Consider the following 20,401-nt stretch of genomic DNA (forward strand, 5'->3'; position numbering starts at 1 on the left):
ACTCATAAGGAGCTTACCATTAACCTCGAACTGGCCAAGGGAATAAGAACGCTTAAATCCAAGTGTAGAGGATAAAGAATGGCCCTGTTCTTCTCTTGTGAATGGTAAATGACTGTTGCACAGCTTTGGCGCAGGTCATAATGAAAATCGCTATCGTGATGCCGAAGTAAATATTTGGGAGTTCAAGGGGGTATACCGGCGCTCCGAATCGCTCAGACCCATGTTGGTTTCACACGATAGACTGACCAAAACAGGTTCAAGTGAGAAGCCGCAGGAAACGTCGTCAAGTGCGGATTTCGCATAGCGTGGGGAGGTGTTATACCGCAGCCGAATCCACGAGTTCCCCAGGCAGGGAAATCCCACCTTTCAGTCCCTGTAATGGAAACCAAAAGTTCTTGGCAACGTTCGAAAGAATCTGGAGTGGATAAATGCTGAGTAAAGAGACTTTTAACTTCCTTGATGAGAGGGTTTCATATGCGGCTATGTACTTTGGGGAATAAGGTGGAAATGAGAATTATTTAATACCAGATGCATCCCAAGTTGCAACCCGAGAAAGGCCGTACATTGAACACACAATTCACTGGAGTAAAGGCTTAATGAGGATCAACATTAAGGTTCACCAAGCCGGGTCAAGACCGCATGCTAACATGCCATGACAGCTCGGCACTGGCTAACTGACACGGCCGTTCAATTTTAAAAGTTACCGACATACAACGGCTCAACTAGCAAACGCCTTGGCTTCTCTGTCTAGACTCTTCGTATTGCTTCGTGAAACGTGGCTAAGACCAACAGCATCGAGGGTCGAGAATCCTCCGTCGAAGAGATGCTGCATCCCCATCCTTTGCGTTCTAACAATCGCTCTATTCCATTGTGCATTCGTATTTCCCCCTCCTTCTTCTGAATAAAACTTAAATAACCATTGGAGAATAACATCCAGGTATGCTTTTTGGTTCTGGTTTGTAAAACAATGAATGAAAGGCAGGGATGTTAGGTGCCCAGTCAAAAATTGATCGGGGCTACAGGGCTCCATACAGCGGACGGCACTGGCAAAACTCCCCGTGCTTGCGGCGTTTGACTGGTGGCTACAGGCTGTGGGTTAGTTGTGGCTTGGATGGCTGCTCGTCAACGTAGTACTTGATGGATAAGCTAATTAGCGAACCACTTTTAAACGCGGGAGTATCTCCTCGGATTTTGCCGATTCTCGCTGATCACCTACCCCAGTCCGTTCAACATGTGACGAGGCTTGTGGAGATTGTCAGGGCATATGCCAACCTTAACGAGATCCGGTAGCCGGCGGGCGTTCTTGGTTGTCGAGCAGTAAACACCGGCAAGCACAGCGGTGATGTGATGCCGTAGACGATTACAGTACAATCCCTGTGTTATTATTAGCGTATTACTACTTGCAGGGGTATATAATAAATAAATATATATATATTTTAAAAATTCAAATAGTAGCCCTTGCCTTTTTAGGCCCGGGCTGCATTATGCTAACAGAAAAACAGGGTCTGAACGGTATGTTAAACCGGCAATAGACGAATGCAATAGGCGGATACCATAGGCAAATCGGTCTCATAGAAAACGCTGACTTGGACGGCAAAGGATTTGTTAGCTACAAAGGACATGAGCTCCTTAATAAAGATGCAAACAACCGCGTTAACACAGTCGCAACCATTGGAGAAGAGCCCATTATGAGGCAGCTATAATAAAATCCTAGCCAATGCTATAATATTTAAGTGTTTCCCTCAAGCTTACTTATAGCAGTACCTAAAGTTCCTATATTAATTAGCATATTATAGTAATTTGATCTTTCCCTATTTTATTTACTAATAATGATTAGTGAGAAGGTGATGGTGTCTATTAGCACATGAGAGGCATAACATCAGTGCAACTATGTGAGTTCGCGTCGATTTGTTAGCCTTGTTTTCTCCGCGATCAGAATCCTCCCGCTTTTCCCCACTTGAGGAGGCTTTTACCAATGCGCTTATGATGGTGACATGGTAACAAGTTCTCATCAGCCATTGGATCGGAATGCGGGGAACAAAGTGACGCAGTTTTGCAGAAAGTGTCAAACCAGAGGGGCAACTACACGCTAATTCTGCATCCAGCCACATCCGGAAAGCCATCAAGGCGTCAGGCAAGCATGTGAAACAGTAGTACCCTCTTCGTGTATTGCAAGGTTTCTTATTCTTGTCTCCGAAAACAGGCCCAAGCCTAAAAAGCTCCAAATACGTGTTTTTCTTCTTCTTGTTTTCTTACCTAGACAAAGACAACAGATGCACTCTTTAAATTTTTTCGTCAAGAAAAATACTGCATTCCCTGTTCAACAAACCACAAGGCCCTGCTTTGCGTTTTGGACAAGAATGATGTCAAAGCCATGATACGCCCGATAACATGGTATAGCCCCGTGTTAGACTGTTTAGCTCCATTAACCCTCCTTGTGAATTATGGTTGCCACCAAGGGCATCACCCCATGGGATTGTGGTGGCCGTGTCGCTGGATGAAGACGTTTTCATCATCGGGACATCCACTGATTTGGGTGCTTCACTCCTAATATATTGTTGAATAAGAGCGCAGTTGCAGTTGCTATGCCTCAAAATCTCTGACTTGAGGTGGTAAACTTGCTCAATGAGGTCGTTATAGCAAGAAGAGAGTTGCTGATGCCGACCTTCCAATATTTCCACCTCAGTGGCCAAAGCATTTTCTTGATTCTGCTTCCGAGCACGACACTTGGCAGCAGCGTGTCGGTTTCGTTCCGGAGCGCTCAGAGGCCATCTATACCCAGCATTATTTAACTGTGTTTCCCTTTCTCGTGGACTCTTTGTGTCGCAAAGAGGCTGTCTGTGTCTGGGCCTTCTCCCACGTGCTGCCTTCTTGTTCGACTCCAGCGCCGAGTGAGCACGGTTTAGATCTGACTGTTTGAAGGAATCTAGATTTCCTTGGCTGTTGTAGCTTTGGCTAAAGTTTGGTATAATGTTCTCGGCCATAGGAGTCTCTTGTATGGGATAAATGAACTCGGAAGACTGCTGGGCTGTATATGATGCGAATGATGGTTGCATACTACCAAGGCTAGTTTGGTTCAAGAGGCTGTTAGGAATTTCAGTATTCCTGGGCTGACTGAAGTCTGGCGTTGAGACATCCGAGCCTTGAAGGCCCGTGGAGTTCGTGGTGACAAATCCAGAAGAGGAAGCAACCCAATCCCATGGAAGTAGGCCACCTGGTATATCTTCCCGTGCATGTTCAAAGCAGGGTTGCTCCACTCCAAGCTCATTATATCCAAAGAATGAAGGCGTCCTCAAGTAGTCAGCGTCTTCTGCGACATCTGCAAAGGCCATGGCTCTTGTATTATGAACTGTGTTGTTCCGCCACTTGGAACTTTCTGATACTCTTTTTTGGGCGGGGAGGTGCGTAGGAGAGGGTTCAATGACCCGGACTTGGGTTGTTATCGACTCAGTCACTCGCTAGATTCGTAGTAATTGCTTCTGTGGGCTTGGTGACTGGCCTGGCTAAAACCCAGTGGTCTGCATGAGAATTCAAGATTATCAAGCGGCTGGGCGAGGCGATCAGAATAAAATAACGAAAGCTCCCCAATAACACATCATGATGATCCAACGCAGTATACGGGGACCAGGGTTCTATCTCCGATACTGTTGATTAAGGGTGGATTAGAGACATCAGCATGTACTAATACTAATGCAGAGCCGCTCAACGTCGATCGTCCATCCGCACACCTTCGACTCTGAGTGCACGGACCGAATTATGATGTATGGTGAAACTGGCTGTCTCTTTTCGAACACGCACATAAGCCGTCAGCAAGGGTCAGCCACGGAGGGCTGTGTTTGTAATTGTTTGTGATTGTGATAGTGGCTGGAAGTTGGTGGAATAGAAACAGGGATCGGAAACAGTTGAAATGCATTCGAGATTATTTCTGAACCCTGGAGGTTGTTGTTGGATGTATCCATATTTTTTTGGTCAATGCCTTATACCTTGATGCTGGAGGGGAAGCGACAGTTGTGTGGGCCACGTACAATGACGCATACAGTGTAATGACGAGGTTGGTGATGTTGGTAGAGAGAATCCAACTTCTCCGGCGCTCAGTCTTGGTTTATACGACTGGTTTCTTCACCAGGTCTTTATAATATCTCTTTTAATATATATAATTATTACTACTATTTAAATATATATAGGTCCAGTCAAAAATTCTTTATAATCTATTTAACTTAGTGTTTAGGTCTGAGGTCTTGTTCATATCCCGCTACCACGGAAGTTCCCGGTCTCGTTACATTAGGATCGCCACAGGGTCTGTAGAACTTATGGTCAGTCCCTAAGTACCATGCAAGCCTCAACGAAAATTTAAAGTATGTCTCAGGCTTATGCTATCGGTGCCAGCTCCGGTAAGGCTGGCCGTCCCAACCGCCTATGTCAACTTTAGGCGTGAACTGGGGATCCAAAAATTTGAGCTAGGTGGAGGGCGTTGGAAGAAGGGGAATTGGCCATGTGGTGAGGATGGCGTGAGAGACCAAGCAACAAACAGCACCAATCAACCACAGTTCCGAAATTTGTAGAATATATCATAAGGCTCAAGTTTCCGCGTCCGGCGCCACGCTTTCTTTTCTCTAATCGATACGAAGCAGCTTACAGGGCAATGTCAGAGAAATGCAGCCATGCTGCATGGACAAACCTGTAATTTTATCTGAAGAAAGGAAATGTGAATAACTAATGTCTCGACGCCATCGAGCGGATTTCGTTGTCATTGTGATGGCAAAATTCGCCAGGAATGATGGCATTTCCGAATAGCTAGCATGTGTTGAACGGGCACTTGGTGTCACGTGCAAGCAGCGATACATTATTACAACCGAAACGGTAAATCTCTAAGGGGCTGAATTGAACAGAAGACATTAATATACCAATCTGAATCAATGGACCGAATGCACGTAATGTTTAACAGAGGATCCTTAGAACGTAGCTCTTTGACCTACGTCTTGTCAATAGAGCCTGGCCTGCCTGCAGTGCCTATTCGATTTCTACCTTAATAGTTACTTTTTAAAATATTTTAATAACTTAACTTTAACTCTAAACTTATTTAAAATTTATTTATAAATACTTAATTATATAAATAATATTTTAAAATCTATTAAACTCTTTTTTATAATATTTAATATAATTATATAAGAAATTAAATTTATATTATAACTATAAAGCTTTTAAGATATAAGGAAAATAACAGACCTTTTTGCATAGTGGTTTATATATTATACTTTTACCTTATAAATTATAATAAATACTTAGATATATCTTTTAAGGCTAACTTATAACCCCAAAAAGAATATATATAAAAATATTCTCTCAGATATAATTTAAATTAAATTAATTTAAATTATATCTTAGAGAATATTTTTATAGGGGTAGAGAATTATAAGGTTATAAGAAGTTAATTACTTACTTATTATATATATTAGGGGTTTTACTAATTTTTGCCAGATACAACTTCCGGGTGCTCTACTTCTACCTATATAATACAGGGGCAAGGCACTAGTTGGTGTTAGATATTATATATACTTGGTCCATTGCTGCAGACTTGCGTGTTTATATTGTGATATCTGAAAAATCTGGCCCTTGAGGGTCCTACCATTTCAGTTTGTAATCTTAAAGTATCCCTGCTTGCATGCAAAAGCCTAGCACCTGTCTAACAATTGGAGGGCCATGACGCCTTAAAAGATAATATTAAAGGAAGGAAACTAAACCTAATATTCACAGAAACTAAGTCGACAGATAAAGAAATTCCTAGTTAATTGCCCCTTTCTTAACCTGATGCCTCTAACCGAGATGATACGGCTAGTAAGATTCGTAATATTTAAAGACATACATAGAGATCTGCTTTCCAGAAGGGTCATACCTCTTAGGAATGATGTCTAGTATCCCCTCGCTGTTCCTCGGTTCATATTTAAGGCCCATAGCAGCTGCAGTAAAAAGTTCTGTACTATACTTTTCCTTTATCCAATGCGCAACCATGTCTATGCCAGCAATAGCTCTGCTCGCTGTCCAAATATTGCTATTAACCACCCATTTAGTATCTCGTCTAGTTTACCGAAGGTTGTCGCTTCTTTACCTCTTTGTATTTAACGTGATTGACTGTTGCCGCCCTGCCATTTAGAACACCTGCTTTTGCGGCTACGAAAGCGCTGGTGCAGTTGGTGAAATGCAGCTTTCCGACTGCCACATGGTGCCGAATGTATTCAGCAAACTTTGGGTCAAGCCTGAACCCTGCAGGGCCAGGCCTGCCGAATATCCGGATACCAAGTTCAGGCGCATTGTCAACGGTGCAGCTAGGCATAATAGCAATATCAGCGATAAGATGCACAGGATCTAGATTTAAGCCAAGGCGAAATCTGGTGTGTTTGCAATGACGTTATCGTTTATCGGAGCGTATTTTCTCAAACTCTGAACGAGAGACTTGCTTCCAGAGCTAATAAGGTCTCAAGACGCGATAATATCGATGGCTTGGTACCCATAAACCAAAGAACCAACACTAATAGGAGCCATATTTCAAGGATAGCGCCAAGAGAGGATTGCAAGTCAAGCAGAGAAATGGTGGCGTGAAAGAAGTCGGGAATTGGTTGGAGATTGCATTTATGACTGACTTACTTCTCTCAAATACTTCTCCGATATCAACATAACTAGCTCTTATCTTAGTCTTGATGGGAGAAAACCTACTGGGAAGTGGATTTCACGGGCGAATTTCAGGCCGAACTATGACTCCATCCCTCTCCGCTGTACCGGCACGATAGGCCCGGTAGGTCACGTTGATTGATATTTCTGAGCCTTGTTTGACTACCACAACATCACTTTCATCAGCCGGCGGTTTGTAAGCCTGCCTAGCCGCGCAGTGTCCAGGTATAAGGTGTTCCGGTGGTCTAGCCCAAACACCTTCCGCCTTGTTTGCGGACTTGGGATGATCACTGCCGAGTGCTTAATTAAATTACGCCATCACCAATGCCAATGAGCCGGGGAACTTTCTGCGATGGTGCAAATACCGTACTGTTGTACGGATCATTAGAAGCCGAACAGTCCGGCAGACGGTCCTGGACCCCGCTGAAGTTGAGAATGTGATACGGAGAAGAGTGGATCACGCAGAGCCACACGCGGACTGGAGTGGGGTTTCCGCCCTTTGCGGACTTGTGCGGGTCAACCGGGTCATGGTCAACCTTGCCTGAATTAACAATGTCACTAATTGCGCTGGTACATGACAACCCATGATCTCGAGGCCCACGTAAGCATATACTTATGAATGCAATTATTCATGTCTGGCTGTAAAGCCCCCCAAAGATAAAAGGCACAGTTCCGCGATAGACGGGCTACTCAGCATCAACACAACGCCAGCTACACGCTTCAAACAAGCCTTCACCACCGGAATATATTCATATCACCATGCCAATGCTGATCTCAGTTATTGGTGCCACCGGCATTCAGGGCGGCTCTGTGGTTGAAGCACTTCTCAATGACGATGCTTATAGCGTGAGAGCCATCACCAGAGACAAGACAGGTGCTGCAGCCAAATCACTCCTTGACAAAGGAGTGGAGGTTGTTGAAGCCGATTTGTATGATATTTCTTCCTTGAAAACTGCATTTTCTGGGTCTTTCGCCATCTTTGCCGCCACCAATTTCTTCCAAAATTTCCCAACCCTCAGCGCGGACGCTGCGGTTGAGGAAGAGGCGACGCAGGGTATCAACCTAGCCAGAGCTGCTATTGCGACTTCTACCCTTGAGCACTTCATCTGGTCAACTCTTCCAAACGCATCCCAAGTGAGTGAGGGCAAATCATTCGTGCCTCACTTCGTAGGCAAGAACAAGGTCGATAGGTACATCAAGTCTCAGCCGGAGTTGTTACGCAAAACGACCTTCCTCTGGGTCGGATTCTATGCTTCAAACTTGCAATATCCTTTTTTCAAACCTTTCCCGGTCACCTCTGCTCTACCGAACAAGCACGTTCAGCTTCTCCCCGCTCCATCATCGGTACCACTTAACTTGGTTGGCGACGCAAGGACAAACGTTGGCCTCTTTGTTCATGCTATCTTGGAACAACCCACGAAGACTCTCCCGGGCAAATTTGTCCTCGCAGTGACAGATGTGATGAGTACTGGAAAGCTTCTCTCTCTATGGGCGTCTTCCAAGCAGAAGGAAGCAGAGTACGTGATGGTTGATAAACAAACCTATCACAGGCTGTGGCCTAAATGGGGGGAGGTGATGGAAGCTAACTTTACATACTTTGGTCTTGTTGGCGACAGAAGCTACTCAGGTGAGAATGGAGTTCTCACAAAGGACGATCTCGGAGTTGTTGGCTTGGTTGATACGGCCAAAGCTATAGAAATCATGGAATACTAAATAGTCTCTGTCAAATGGCATTCATAGAAGAGTAGGCATCACATCGCTTAACAGGATGTTTTAACATGCTTCCTTACATCACATGATTGAATGTCGTCTTGGATAGTTCAATGGGCTAATATGTAGAACTGCATTTATAAAAGCGAAACGTAAGTAACATAGAACCACCAGTTATCACCAAGATACATGACTTGCTTAGGTCGTGGAAATGGATTAGCTGACTCGCTAATGTTATTTGCTCCACGTATCTTCGTTCTCGCTTGCCTCTGCAAGAGCTACTTGATGTAATGACGAGACATTTAGGCTTGACCGTTGATGGTGTCAACACCCTTGCAGGCAGCTAACAGCAGCACAACAAATCGATCACGTTCATTTAGCCCCAACAATTCCTTCTGCTGGCTCCAACGGTCAGCGAATTCATTATACGAAATTGTTTTGTTCTGCCTGTTCAACTCCTGTGCCTCCGCACTTCGTCGCAGTTCGCTCCAAAATGCTTGTTGACTCTCATCATAAGAAATGTCGCTGACTGGTTCATTTGAATGGATGAACACTGGTAAAGATCCAAGTTCCGCCAGCAGCGTGCAGGTTTGGCTTATCAGCGCAGAATGAACGGATCGAGCCAGATACGAGATAAGAATCGTTCTGTATGCACTATCAATCTCACTATTGTGCAGCGGTTTGTCATGCAGTAGGAGAGGTGCCGAGTTCTCTAGTGATTCTCTGATAGGTCGCTCATTAGGGTAAGCTTCTAGATCGGTAGCAGAAGGGTGGAGTAGTTCGATTGGCAGAAAAGGTGACGAGAGGGTTTCTTTTTTCTGAAGTTCCAAAACTTGAATCCGAAGTAGCAACTCTCTTGACCAAGAAGCCACCAATGGTTCATATTTCTTAGCAAGAAACTGCTGTCTGGCACTAGTACTAAAGAGTGTGGTGATTTGGTAAAGCACCATAGCCTGTAACCGAGCAAGATCTTGACGAAAAGCCGACAGGGTCGCGGAATGACCCAAAACGTTATGTAATCCAAATCCACTTACCAGATGTTGCATCTCGGTTTCAAGCATCTGGTCGAGGATACTCCGAGTCGAGTCAGTCAGAGTACAGGCAGTGGCACAAACACCAAGGGCTCTTTGAAGCGAGAAATGAAGTTCAGTGTGGTTATTGCTGTTGGGCGAAGCGACTGGCTGCAGGATGAAGGAATTTGTTGTGGTCGTCGCAAATGCATTAACAAAAGAAAGAAGTTCCCTCGCGCAGAATTGCCAGGTTTTAGTGTCACGCCCACGAGGCCAAATCTCATTTGTTTGTAGTGTTGGGTCAATACCAGGAATGTACCGCGGCCTATGCACGTCTTGTTGGCAAAGGCGAAAGTAAGCTCTGCGGCGATGCCTCGGCGGGTCACCTGGTCTCGCACTCACGTCCACTCTCAAGTTCTGGTTGTTGTTAATTCCATTGAAGAGAGGCTCAGGGAGACCAGTCAACATGTTGGATTCCAGAGTGAATAATTGTTCCGACGTAGGCAAATCGACCGCAGCCTGTGGACTCGAAAGATCCCAATTCCAAGTCATTGAGTCATCCATCAATGTGAAGCCAGAGTCGAAAAGGTCGGCAACCTGTACAGTCCCTTGTTCAAGGGTGGTTTCCGAGGACCCCAGGGGACCCGGGAATGGCGTATCGTGCGATGTGAGTTCGTTTGGCGGTAACCTAACAACTGGCGCTGACTGCGATGAGCGCTGGTATGGATATGCGCATGGCAAGCATTTCTGGGCGCAACGATTACATGCCGGAACGCCACGGTCACAACGACGTTTGGCTGAGGCACAGGCCATACATGATGTTTTTCTAAGAGACATATTTGTCTGCAGGATGCTCTCTTGAGTAGTTGAGTTTGGAGTCTGAAAGGTATGTCGGGAGGAGAATACTTTAAAAAGAAGTCTTGGATTAGTAATTAGCTTAAGCAAACGGGCGCCCCATAGATAGATAGATAGATAAGTCATCGCACTGGGAAATGGCCCTCCCCTGCTAGTGCATTATGCTATAAAGTTGAAAGCTTTCTCATTGGCTCGTTTAAGCAGTGATAGACTACATTAAGCCTAAATAGGTATTCCAGACCAACTGTTTCCCCAGAAATATATCATCTAAGCCAATTATGCCTTTGACGGTCTCAAGGCGTCAGTCCGTACCGACAGGAAGGATGAGCCAATTGGGTGATTTTCCTACGCCGAAGATCGTGATAAAACTGGGGGAATAAATGTACTCCAATTTGGCTGTATTATTAACTGTGATAGAAGTACCAGCAGTTAGCTGAGTTACAAAGAGCAACCTTACATGGCTCACAGCGGGACCGGGTCTGAGGGACCTTTCTGCTGTTGACCCTGCCCTAGGGGGTCTCGAGGCTGCCTTTCGCGACGGCGTTGGCCTCGACGAATACCCTTACAGGCCACACAAGCAGTGCAATTTTTGCCCCAGTCAATCGGCTGCTGCTGTCGCCCTTCGGAAGGGTCAATTTGATAGCTTACTTTGGGAGGTATCGTCAACAAGAATTCAAGAACTTTGAGGCCTTGGGTTTTGGCTGTGAAATCATGATAATTTTATTTAGCTATACGATCCGTAAATCTGAGGTCACAGCCAAAAGCGGGGTATTTTTGCAGGCCCGGTACGTGACTAACGACTTGAGACCGTTAAAGGGATATTATTTAACCGACTTTGATCTAATTATGCTTAATTAATTTATCTCCTGATTTCTAATATCTGATTACCCTTTTTTTAAGGCTCCTTTTAATTGTATAATTATTATCTTCCTAAGCTAAGGCTTATTTATATTAAACCTCTTATAGAATCATATATTCTATCTCGATTACATAATGCCGCCGGTTTAATAAGTATAACCAGATCCAACTCGATTAAACAGTCTTGACCTGGTTGGTGTGATGGCGAGAAAAAAGGCTGGTATTCGTGATGTAAGCGCAGGGATCGTAACAGGCCAGGTGCGCTGGGTCCTTTTATCCCTGCAGCAGTAGCGGCGTTACGTGGAGATGGTGGCATCTGAGCCGTCCCCCTGACTCCTGGCGACACGGGGCTGTTCACAAATACAAAGCCGTTTTACAAGAGGGCTACAGGGGTTCTTTTGCTCCGATCGGCAGGGTTGTGGATCTCCAGATAAAGTGGCTCAGAGCAGCAGACAGCTTTATTATAAACAAAGCCATCGTTGCGGCTTGCAGCTCTGCAGAGCGCAAATCAAAGCGTTTTATGTGAATATATGTATTAAGGAATAAGGCTTGGACAAGGCCACCTTTTGCTAACTATATAAGGTGAAAGTGAGATAACAAAGGAAGGTATGGCCTATCTGGAGTTGCTATATAATTAAAGGGATAGGGCAGCAAATAGCAGCATCTGTGACCTATTAACTATTATCGCCAGAATGCGATACTGGACTGTTACTAGAGATCTTGGAAGCCGAGCTTGTGAATTCCATCCGATCCTCCTCCTTTTTCTGACGGAGCTTGAGCCAACCTAACATGTCTGCAAGTTTATTGGCTTCGGAAGATGTTTAGAGCTAACTCGTAATGGATAAGACTTGAGGCTCTATGATCGGCATGCATATATCAACCAGGGTTTAAGGATTACCAACCTATCGGTAAATTGGCTTGTGCAATGCCGTCCGGAGTTAGTCAGGAGTCTTGAAGGGTAGGCTATTTTGGACCTTCCTCTTTTCTCAGAAGCAAAAATTACAATCGTGCATCGATCGACAACCTGCCACTGTTCCCAGTTGTCGATATTCCTCAATTTCGCATACGTTGACAGCCTCTCTACATTACGGCTAGGTTCACCGTAAGCTCCTATAAGCAGTTGTAGGCCCCAATATAATTGCTACAATAGCGATTATCAGCCCACTCCTTTGCCCACTGGCGCAGTGGTTAGGGGCGACCGTTGCACTCTGGGTATCTGGGATAGGCCCTAGCCTTATTATTTTTGAGGCTGCATTCACATTCGTGCGCCACAACTGATGCCTTCAGCCAATGCCCTGTTGGTTCAAATATTGTACATCGCTAGTTACCTCGACAGGTGGGAAGAACTGAGCTGACTCCGCAGTAGGGTGATCTTCAAGAGACAACATTAATCGGATGGCTTCTGTCCAATTAGAAATTGATCATGCCAAGAACCATGCTTCTGCCATGTTACACAGACCAATTAATTGGCTTGAAGAACTCCCTGGCTCATGGACCTTTCCAGGTTACGAGGAAGCGTGGCCCTGATTTGCTCAACATAAGGTTTTAACTACTTGATGGTGTCCGCGTTAGCGCCCGCCTGTCTGGTCAAAACGGCACGTATCATCCGTAAGCCGTAAGCCGTAAGCCGTAAGCCGTTCGCAATTTTTACTCCAAATAGAAATAGATCGTCACTGTCGCCGAGTTTATGGCAGAAGCAGCATCTTTTCGCGCATCACACGAATGCGTCCAGATAGGTTGCTAACGCTATTATTTCTACGCAACTCGAGGGGGTTAAATAAATAACCTATAAAAGACCATGGCAACTATGTAGTGCGCTGGTATTCTGGTAGTATACGAAGCCGACTTGTGATTGTTTATAGTAATAAGAAATGCGAGTTCACTCGCCTTCACTAAAATGATATTCGCCTCTTTTTAGAAAATATACATAAGAAATAAACCATCGCTAAAATCTCTCAGTTGTCAGTTTTCTCCTCTTCTTATTTTTCTCTTCTCTCGCTTGGCGCTTTACGTTGTACTTCCAGGTGACCAGCCTGGAGGTGAGTGGATTAAGGAATGAGCACGCACGCACACATGCCCACACATGCTCACACATGCATGGATTCGGATCGGGAAGTAGAGTGGGGGAAAAAATACTCTGAGAAAATGGATGGCTGACTATCAGTTGGGATAGTAAATCGAAGCCCCTGACTAGTTGTTGGATGCAGAAATGGTCAAGTTCTCAAATCCCATGAGCTTGGGCCAAGCGACAGTTTGACCTTCCCGCTTCGTGTGGTTGCATTGCGATTTTAAGACTGCGCGTGAGCTACATGAAGATAATAATACAATTGGGGCGCATAACGGCATTTGCCGACTAGGCCATTTAAACACTCAGATGGTCTTATGTCGTAAAAGCCACTAGACCACATACTGTAGCCAAAAGTGTGAAGTCCCTACGCAAGGGGCCGTGCTTATCAGGGCTCTCCATGTTACCAAACCAAATTGTTGGTTCTGCCCGATTAAAACTAACATTGGCTCGTATGCCCACCATAATCGTCCATTTTAGTCTGCAGTGCCAACTCCCATTAAGATTATAACAGATAAAGGCATTATCGCGGCGATACAAAGAGGGCTCTTGCTAGTGCCACAACGCCAGGTCTTGATACAATTGGGAGACCCACGTATTCTGGGCCCTGCCATCATTTATGATCAGACCTCTTTTCCGTCATCATCCCATCATTTCCGCCACAAACCATTGTTACAAGGGTGGGGTTTTCGCCAGATTGGGTCGAACTAGGCCCAAATTGGCCTCAGACCAGGTTTAGACACCGTCGCTAGCCAGTGGGTTAACATCGTGGCGTGCCCCGACTCGCAATACAAGGAGCCGAAGGTTCGAACGCAGAGGAAGAGAGCAAATTTAGCTAATCCCGTTCATCTCATGCCATTCTAGACTATAACTTCTGAAGCTGCCTGTACATAGACTTTAATATGTCTTCACTATAGGAGTATAATAAACTGTAGTCATATGGACGGACCCTGGGCGTGGTAGTACAGCATTATGTACGTCTCAGGATAAATGCGTCCTAAAACGAAAACCGATCTCGAGGACCGTGCAGACCGTGCGGACTGGCCCTGAGCGCCGACCCAACTGTGAACTAAATAACGGTTGCTCTAGCCCCTCCTGAATGGCGGCCAATACCAAACTTGGACGTACGCAGATCATGCCATCTTAGTACTGCATAAGCCAGTCTTTGGCAAATAAGTCAATATATCACATGAGCGGTGGGCCTTTGGACTACGTGTCGGGTCAGTAATGCTTGAGTACGCCGAAGGATATGTGAATGATTGGTATTCCTTAACTGCGAGGCTTGACTGATATATGTGAGGCTTGAAACATTCAGCATAAAAGTGCAAGCTATGACGATACAAGGGATTCCGGGGAGTCGGCCTCGACGTTAATGTCCGCAAACGGAACTCCAGATTCTGGACCTAAGCCCCGGAGAAGCAAATAGTTAGACCACATCTGCTTTTGAGACAGGAGGGTTGGTTGTGATGTATCAGCCCCTTCAAGTGAGAATACCCCTTTCCATGCCTTACTCTCGAAGAGGGGTTCTTCTTGATACACGTCAGAAACACATATATCTGCCCAGTCCGCGTGCAAATAACTCAGCAGATCAGTTTATCTTAGAAGAACTTAGTCGTCGTCTTTCTGCTTGCTACTTAATTGCACTTGAATATTCTTCGTCCTCCTAATATGACCAGCATCACCAACCAGCTAAGCGGATTGTTGAGCCTCAAGTGGGTTCGCAAGTATCTCCAAAAGGACCGCACTACAAGCCTACATAGGGAGGGTAGCTCGCAGAAGTGCGACTGCCAATGCTCTAGATACAAAGTCCTGGGGTCAGGTAGCTCTAATGGATCCGCATCTGGGACTATTGATGACCAAACCGAACCCGTTAGGCCCCACGAAGAGGCCTACCAGTACCACCAACCCTCCGCTATGATCTGGGAAAACCCCAAGCCTGGCCTTGAGGAAACCAACGAAAGCATTAATCCCTGCCTCAAAAAGCAACACCCTGCCTTTCTGTTCCCTACCAAACTTGAATTGCTGGGGCCGCCATTACCACCACCCCCAAACAAGCCGCTTCCTGAAATCCCGACACAAGCTCGACCTCATAAAGTGCCAGATAAGATTGGCCGAAATAGACAGGATCCTCCACCTCCTACTTGGAACCTCGCAAATACTACACAAAGAACTACAGCAAACTACTCCCCCTTCCCAAAGCTTGCCATGGTACCTCCTCCAAGGGGTTCATCCCTTCATCATTCGTCACGACCCCATAGGAAAACCCACAAATCACAGAGAATATCTTGCGCCAATACCACTGTCACCAAGCAACTTCATCGACATGTCGCTGAACCCTATCAAGACACCTCTATGGAAAGGAAGAATGCTGTCAAGGAGCTCGGCGATGTACCTATTAAAAAGCCCTTGCCACGGGATACCAGGAGCCCTTCACTTGAGAAAAGGGTTATAGGGTCAGAAGTTGCACCTTGTGACGGGCGAGACTCTATTACGTTAAGAAGTAGTAGATCACTAAACTACCTTTCTATGCACAAATGCGAACCTTGTCCCAGGTTTACCAAGAAATCGGTGCCGAATCTTCGAAGAGCAGCCAAATATGAGCCTCTGCAACTTCACCAATACCCAGAGGCCCCTAGGTTTCTCAGACTCACGCAGCCTTATTAGCTTGATACTCCTACTTATATATTCAATACAGAAACGGGGCCAGTTCCCGGTTTTCATCCAAACATATGTCTCTATTCTAGCAAAGTTTATGCTGCATCAGAACAAGGCCCGTTCCTGATTTTGACTCTCAACAGTGATCTAGAAATGGGGCCTGTTTCTACATTACGTGTTCCGTGCCAAACATGCTAATTCCATTAAAATCGAAATACGAAGTACCCTATCTCTTCAACCAGCATAACGCTGTAACAGGCCACTTGCCCCATGTTGCTTAAGCAATCGCACTGGTATAAGCAGTTAATAAACAGTTCCCTGCAAGATGCCTTTTTTGCAAAATACCATACAAATCAGTTCAAATCAGTCTCAAAGAGAACCATAAGCCCTTCTTTAATTCCATATCAGATATAAGATAGCTATTATAACGTACCGTTATATAAGTCACGCATTGCCGAGAGCTACAGTCATGTCACCACATTTCTCCAAGAGCATGGCATTCCCTATCGAGAGTCTAATGCTTCTTTGTTTCTGATGGTAAATCTAGCGACAGTGGAAAGGGGTAAATCCATGACTGATGATGAGATATCGGCATTACTTTGGGAGAAAAAGGTGTATGTTACCTCAGGCGTTAGCTATCGAAGTGATGAGTCCGGCTGGTTTAGAATAGTTATCGCACACCCTAAGTCTGTACTGGACCAGGGCTTGCAACGGATTACAAAAATACTTTGAATCTACTAGAAAGTACTTATAATAACCCTAATTAAGCCTTTAATAAGACTAAGCGGGGTAGCTTGCTTGGATATATTCTTGACCCTTAGGTTCTACTCCTTAGCATAGAGTAAAACTTAGCATGTAAACTCTACTTTGACAGTCCCTTCGACTTCTCGGCTGCAGTAAGGATTGCAGTGGTGTATGCTGATCTAACTCCAAGCTTCTCCAACTCGAGTAGCGCCCTGATCGAACATCCTCCTGGTGAAGCAATATTCTCCCGTAGCACACTTGGGTGATTTCCAGCAGGGACTAATCCCAACATTCCGATCGCGCTGCTAACAACCATCTTGGTGGCTTCTGGTCGCTTCACGCCTTCGGCAACAGCGGCGTCGAGCAGACCGTCCACAGCCAGCAAGAGCAGCGAACCTGCACAACCGACCAACACAGCAGATATGTCGAAGTTGGTCTCGGGAATTTGCTGGGCCTCTCCTACCTGGCTAAATACCCAAGCTGTAAGATCCTTGTTTTTATCAGAGAATGATGCCTCGCTGACCGTATACAGAGTCACAGCCTGGCGAATCTTAGCGGCCATGTTGGGCATGGCACGGACAGCCTGAACTGGAATAGGGTCCCCCTGTTCAAGTGCCAGTCGGTTAAGCTCCTTGATTGAAACACCTGCCATAATACTAATGACCAACTTTCCCCGCAAGGCCTCCTTGATGCCGGGAGCGGCAAAGACCTCCTCTCTCTTAACGGGCTTGAAGGCCAGGATGACCACATCAGCTTGCTCGACAGCGCGGACATTATCCTTTGCGAGGAGCACTTCAAGCTTTGATGAGTGCTCTGACAGCTCTTTTTCGACTCGCTGCTTAGAAACCTTGGTACCGACGGTGGTGATAAGACGCTCTATGGAGTAGGCGTTGGTGTTCGTAATAGGCGCAAGGAGACCTGCGGTAAGAGCACCGCCAAGGTTGCCTTGAGGACTACGTCAGCAAGTTGTATTTAGGCCGTGACATGGGGAGACTTGCCGCAGCCGAGCAGGGCTACTGTTAGAGACTTCGAGTTAGTCATGGTGCTGACGGTGGTCTGGTATTTGCTCTTGGACGTCTATAGGTAGCAGTTACAACGAGTGTTTGAGACAGAAAACAGCCTGATGATATTGAATTTATCAATATATTCCGGAGTCGGCTATCCGTCACTTCCCCCACCTGCATAATGCTGACAAAGTCCGGCCCGAGACTGCGGAACCACTATCCGTTGATTATGAAGCTGCAGTGACTCGGAACCAGTGCCGTCGACGATAGGGATACGCGTTGACTCTAGATATCGATGTTTCTTTGTTAAGGGAGAGCAATACTTAGCTAAATTGGGAATAGATCCCTATTGACCTCAGAATCAACATCCTTGATACGAGCTCTCTGTGAAGCCAAGATATTATGGGAAACTGACATCATGATGATAAAATCAGGAGCAGCTACGATTTACTTTGAGTTCTCAGATTGAAGAGTCATTGTCTGCAAATATGCGTCCTTGTGCTCTTTCGCAATACTGCAACTTGTTTCGATATACGGCGATTATTTAAGACCTGGTTGATCTTAGGCAATATTGTGACGCTCTATGGTGTGAGTGATAGAGTTTACTGCTTGCTTGGCTATAATATTCGCTGAGGTTTAACGAGATATGTGATTGCTTAGGTCACATACTTTCCATCTTGTCGAGAAAAACGCTCTTCAAAATTGAGAACCATGTTCGCAGCAAAAGACATGAAGGCAAGGCCGAATTAGATGTGATTGAGATGGTAAACTATTTGGCATGTAGGATTCAATTATATCTAGTACTAGCTCTATAAAGGTATGCTTTATGCCTCTCAAGATGCATAATGCCGCATAAGTACAAGTTCAGTGCCAAATCTCTCGAATTGCGATACGCTAGTTTTGACTCATTGCTCACGAGGTCCATTGATCTTAGAATCTTACAGTGCTTGATGTCTTCCACTACTCGGCGGTATGGCAGGCACTCAATGTGGTGCTGCCGGTTACGAAAGATTCCTCGAATGCTCGAGAACCGGAGCAGCACGTTGACCGAGTTGGCTTTGCTAGAATGAAGGTTAGTCGCTATTCCGGGGAGCGAGCAAAAGTAATTCAGTGACAGCACTTACTCGTTTGTGCCCGAAGATCGAGCACCTCCAAAGGGGTTGGCACCGATGACGGCTCCCGTACACTTGTCATTGATGACAAGCATGCCGACCGAGTCCCTGAGTCTGTCGGAGGCGATTTGAACAGCATATCTATCACGGGAAAATACGGCGCCTGCCAGTCCATACTCAGTGGTCCTATCAATAAGGTCACAGACATCCTCAAAGCCAGTTGGCGAGGCATCGTCGTAGGTTTGGACAGCAAACAAAGGGCCGAATATCTCCTTGGTCATGAGATCGCTCTCACCGCTTTGGTCGGACGGGTTGACTTCGAAGATGGCAGGCTGGAGGAAGAACCCCTTACTGCCGTCCTGCCTGCCGCCGTAGATGAGCTCATGGCCTTCCTTTTTCGCCTGCTGAATGAATTCACCAAAGCGGTTGAACGCTGCCTCAGAAACGATGGGGCCTAAGGGGTGATGGATTTGTTTAATATCGTCACCGTGTGTGAACTTGGCGGCTTCTCTCAGCAAGGACTTCTTCAAGTCGCCCTTCTCCCAAAGTGATTCGGGAACGAAAAGGCGTGACAAGGCACTGCACTTTTGACCCTGGAACTCATAAGCCGACCGGACAGCGGCCGAGGCTAGCCAGTCAACATCGTCAAAAGAATTGTGGACAAGGTGAAAGTTCTTGCCACCGCTCTCTCCCACGATGCGGGGGAACGTCTTGTAAGTAGCGGTGTTAGTGCCAATTTGGGAGGTCAAGCTTCTCAAGACGGCTGAGGAGCCGGTGTAGTGAAGTCCAGAGAAGTCCCGGCTAGCGAGCGCGGGCTCAACCACAATCTTAGGATCTGCTACTGGTAAAAACTGGACAACACCGCTAGGAAGCCCAGCCTCCTCGAAAATCTGGTAGAGAAGGTAGTTAGACAAGACTGCCATAGGAGACGGCTTCCAGAGTATCACATTGTCCAGGATGGCCGGCGTGAAAGCAATGTGTGCGCCAAGGGCGGTGAAGTTGAATGGTGAGATAGCAAGTATAAAGCCCTCTAGAGGCCGGTAGTCCAGGCTACTGTATGCTGAGTCGGTTTGTTTGGGAGGCTGTTGCTGGTAGAGCTGGTGACAAAAATAAACGTGAAAGTTGAGGGTGTCGATAACTTCAGCAATGCAATCACCCTCAGCCTGTCCGCACGTCTTGCCTTGCCCGATCATGGTAGCAGCCATAATCTTCCATCGGTATTTGCCCTCGACAAGTTGGGCCGCGCGCTTGTAAACGGCTGCTCGCTGGCTGAAGGGCAGGCTGCTTCATTTTTTCCTAGCTGCAAGGGATCCAGCGATGGCCTTCTCAACGGTTTCTTGGTCGGCTTCGTGGTACTCTGACAAAGGAGCCCTTCGGTTCCAAGGGTTGACTTGGTAGCTCTTACGGCCGGAGTAGATTCTCTCGCCATTGACGATAGTTGGAATTTTAAAGACGCTCTTTTCCGCTTCGGCTAGGGCTTCCTTCAAGAGCCTGCGCTCCTCGGAGGCTGGTGCATATGAAAGCTGAACGAGAGATCTGTCAGCGATGGTATCGTAAAAGCACAAGCTAATAGAGGGAACTCACATCTCCAGCGTTAGCTGGCTCGGGGTAAGGAAAAGTAGACATTGTCCGTACTGTCTGACCTTCTTGCTGTGATGATAAAGTATAAGAGCTGAATCCACTACAAACTGGCTGTGACTTTTGAAGTGGTCTTGCTATTAA

At 46.1% G+C, this 20,401-nt stretch overlaps 6 protein-coding genes across 6 annotated transcripts; 2 read left to right on the forward strand and 4 right to left on the reverse strand.

Annotated features, from left to right (window-relative positions):
* Nucleotides 1-2,366: 2,366 nt before the first annotated feature.
* On the reverse strand, nt 2,367-3,332 carry FOBCDRAFT_236245 (uncharacterized protein; the record flags this gene model as incomplete). The annotated part of the gene is made up of 1 exon (XM_031172288.2): nt 2,367-3,332. The coding sequence occupies one exon, from the start codon at nt 3,330-3,332 to the stop codon at nt 2,367-2,369; it is 966 nt and encodes a 321-aa protein (XP_031049073.2).
* Nucleotides 3,333-5,832: 2,500 nt separating this feature from the next.
* Nucleotides 5,833-6,540, reverse strand: FOBCDRAFT_236246 (DJ-1/PfpI family protein; the record flags this gene model as incomplete). The annotated part of the gene is made up of 3 exons (XM_059610066.1): nt 5,833-5,988; nt 6,086-6,386; nt 6,482-6,540. The coding sequence occupies 3 exons, from the start codon at nt 6,538-6,540 to the stop codon at nt 5,833-5,835; spliced, it is 516 nt and encodes a 171-aa protein (XP_059464008.1).
* An 885-nt stretch (nt 6,541-7,425) lies between these two features.
* FOBCDRAFT_126353 (uncharacterized protein) lies at nt 7,426-8,379 on the forward strand (the record flags this gene model as incomplete). Its single annotated transcript, XM_031172290.2, has 1 exon — nt 7,426-8,379. The coding sequence occupies one exon, from the start codon at nt 7,426-7,428 to the stop codon at nt 8,377-8,379; it is 954 nt and encodes a 317-aa protein (XP_031049075.2).
* A 299-nt stretch (nt 8,380-8,678) lies between these two features.
* FOBCDRAFT_247508 (uncharacterized protein) lies at nt 8,679-10,257 on the reverse strand (the record flags this gene model as incomplete). Its single annotated transcript, XM_059610803.1, has 2 exons — nt 8,991-10,257; nt 8,679-8,840 (listed from the first exon to the last, which is right to left on the reverse strand). The coding sequence occupies exons 1-2, from the start codon at nt 10,221-10,223 to the stop codon at nt 8,679-8,681; spliced, it is 1,395 nt and encodes a 464-aa protein (XP_059464009.1). The 5' UTR covers nt 10,224-10,257.
* Nucleotides 10,258-14,832: 4,575 nt separating this feature from the next.
* FOBCDRAFT_196080 (uncharacterized protein) lies at nt 14,833-15,828 on the forward strand (the record flags this gene model as incomplete). Its single annotated transcript, XM_031172292.2, has 1 exon — nt 14,833-15,828. The coding sequence occupies one exon, from the start codon at nt 14,833-14,835 to the stop codon at nt 15,826-15,828; it is 996 nt and encodes a 331-aa protein (XP_031049077.2).
* An 853-nt stretch (nt 15,829-16,681) lies between these two features.
* FOBCDRAFT_236249 (Aldehyde/histidinol dehydrogenase) lies at nt 16,682-20,305 on the reverse strand (the record flags this gene model as incomplete). The annotated part of the gene is made up of 6 exons (XM_059610067.1): nt 16,682-17,439; nt 18,237-18,336; nt 18,510-18,513; nt 18,692-19,944; nt 20,011-20,202; nt 20,264-20,305. 6 exons carry the CDS (start codon nt 20,303-20,305, stop codon nt 16,682-16,684), a joined length of 2,349 nt encoding a protein of 782 aa, XP_059464010.1.
* Nucleotides 20,306-20,401: the final 96 nt, after the last annotated feature.

The sequence above is a fragment of the Fusarium oxysporum genome, chromosome II (assembly GCF_013085055.1).
Source record: "Fusarium oxysporum Fo47 chromosome II, complete sequence".
Lineage (NCBI taxonomy): Eukaryota > Fungi > Ascomycota > Sordariomycetes > Hypocreales > Nectriaceae > Fusarium > Fusarium oxysporum.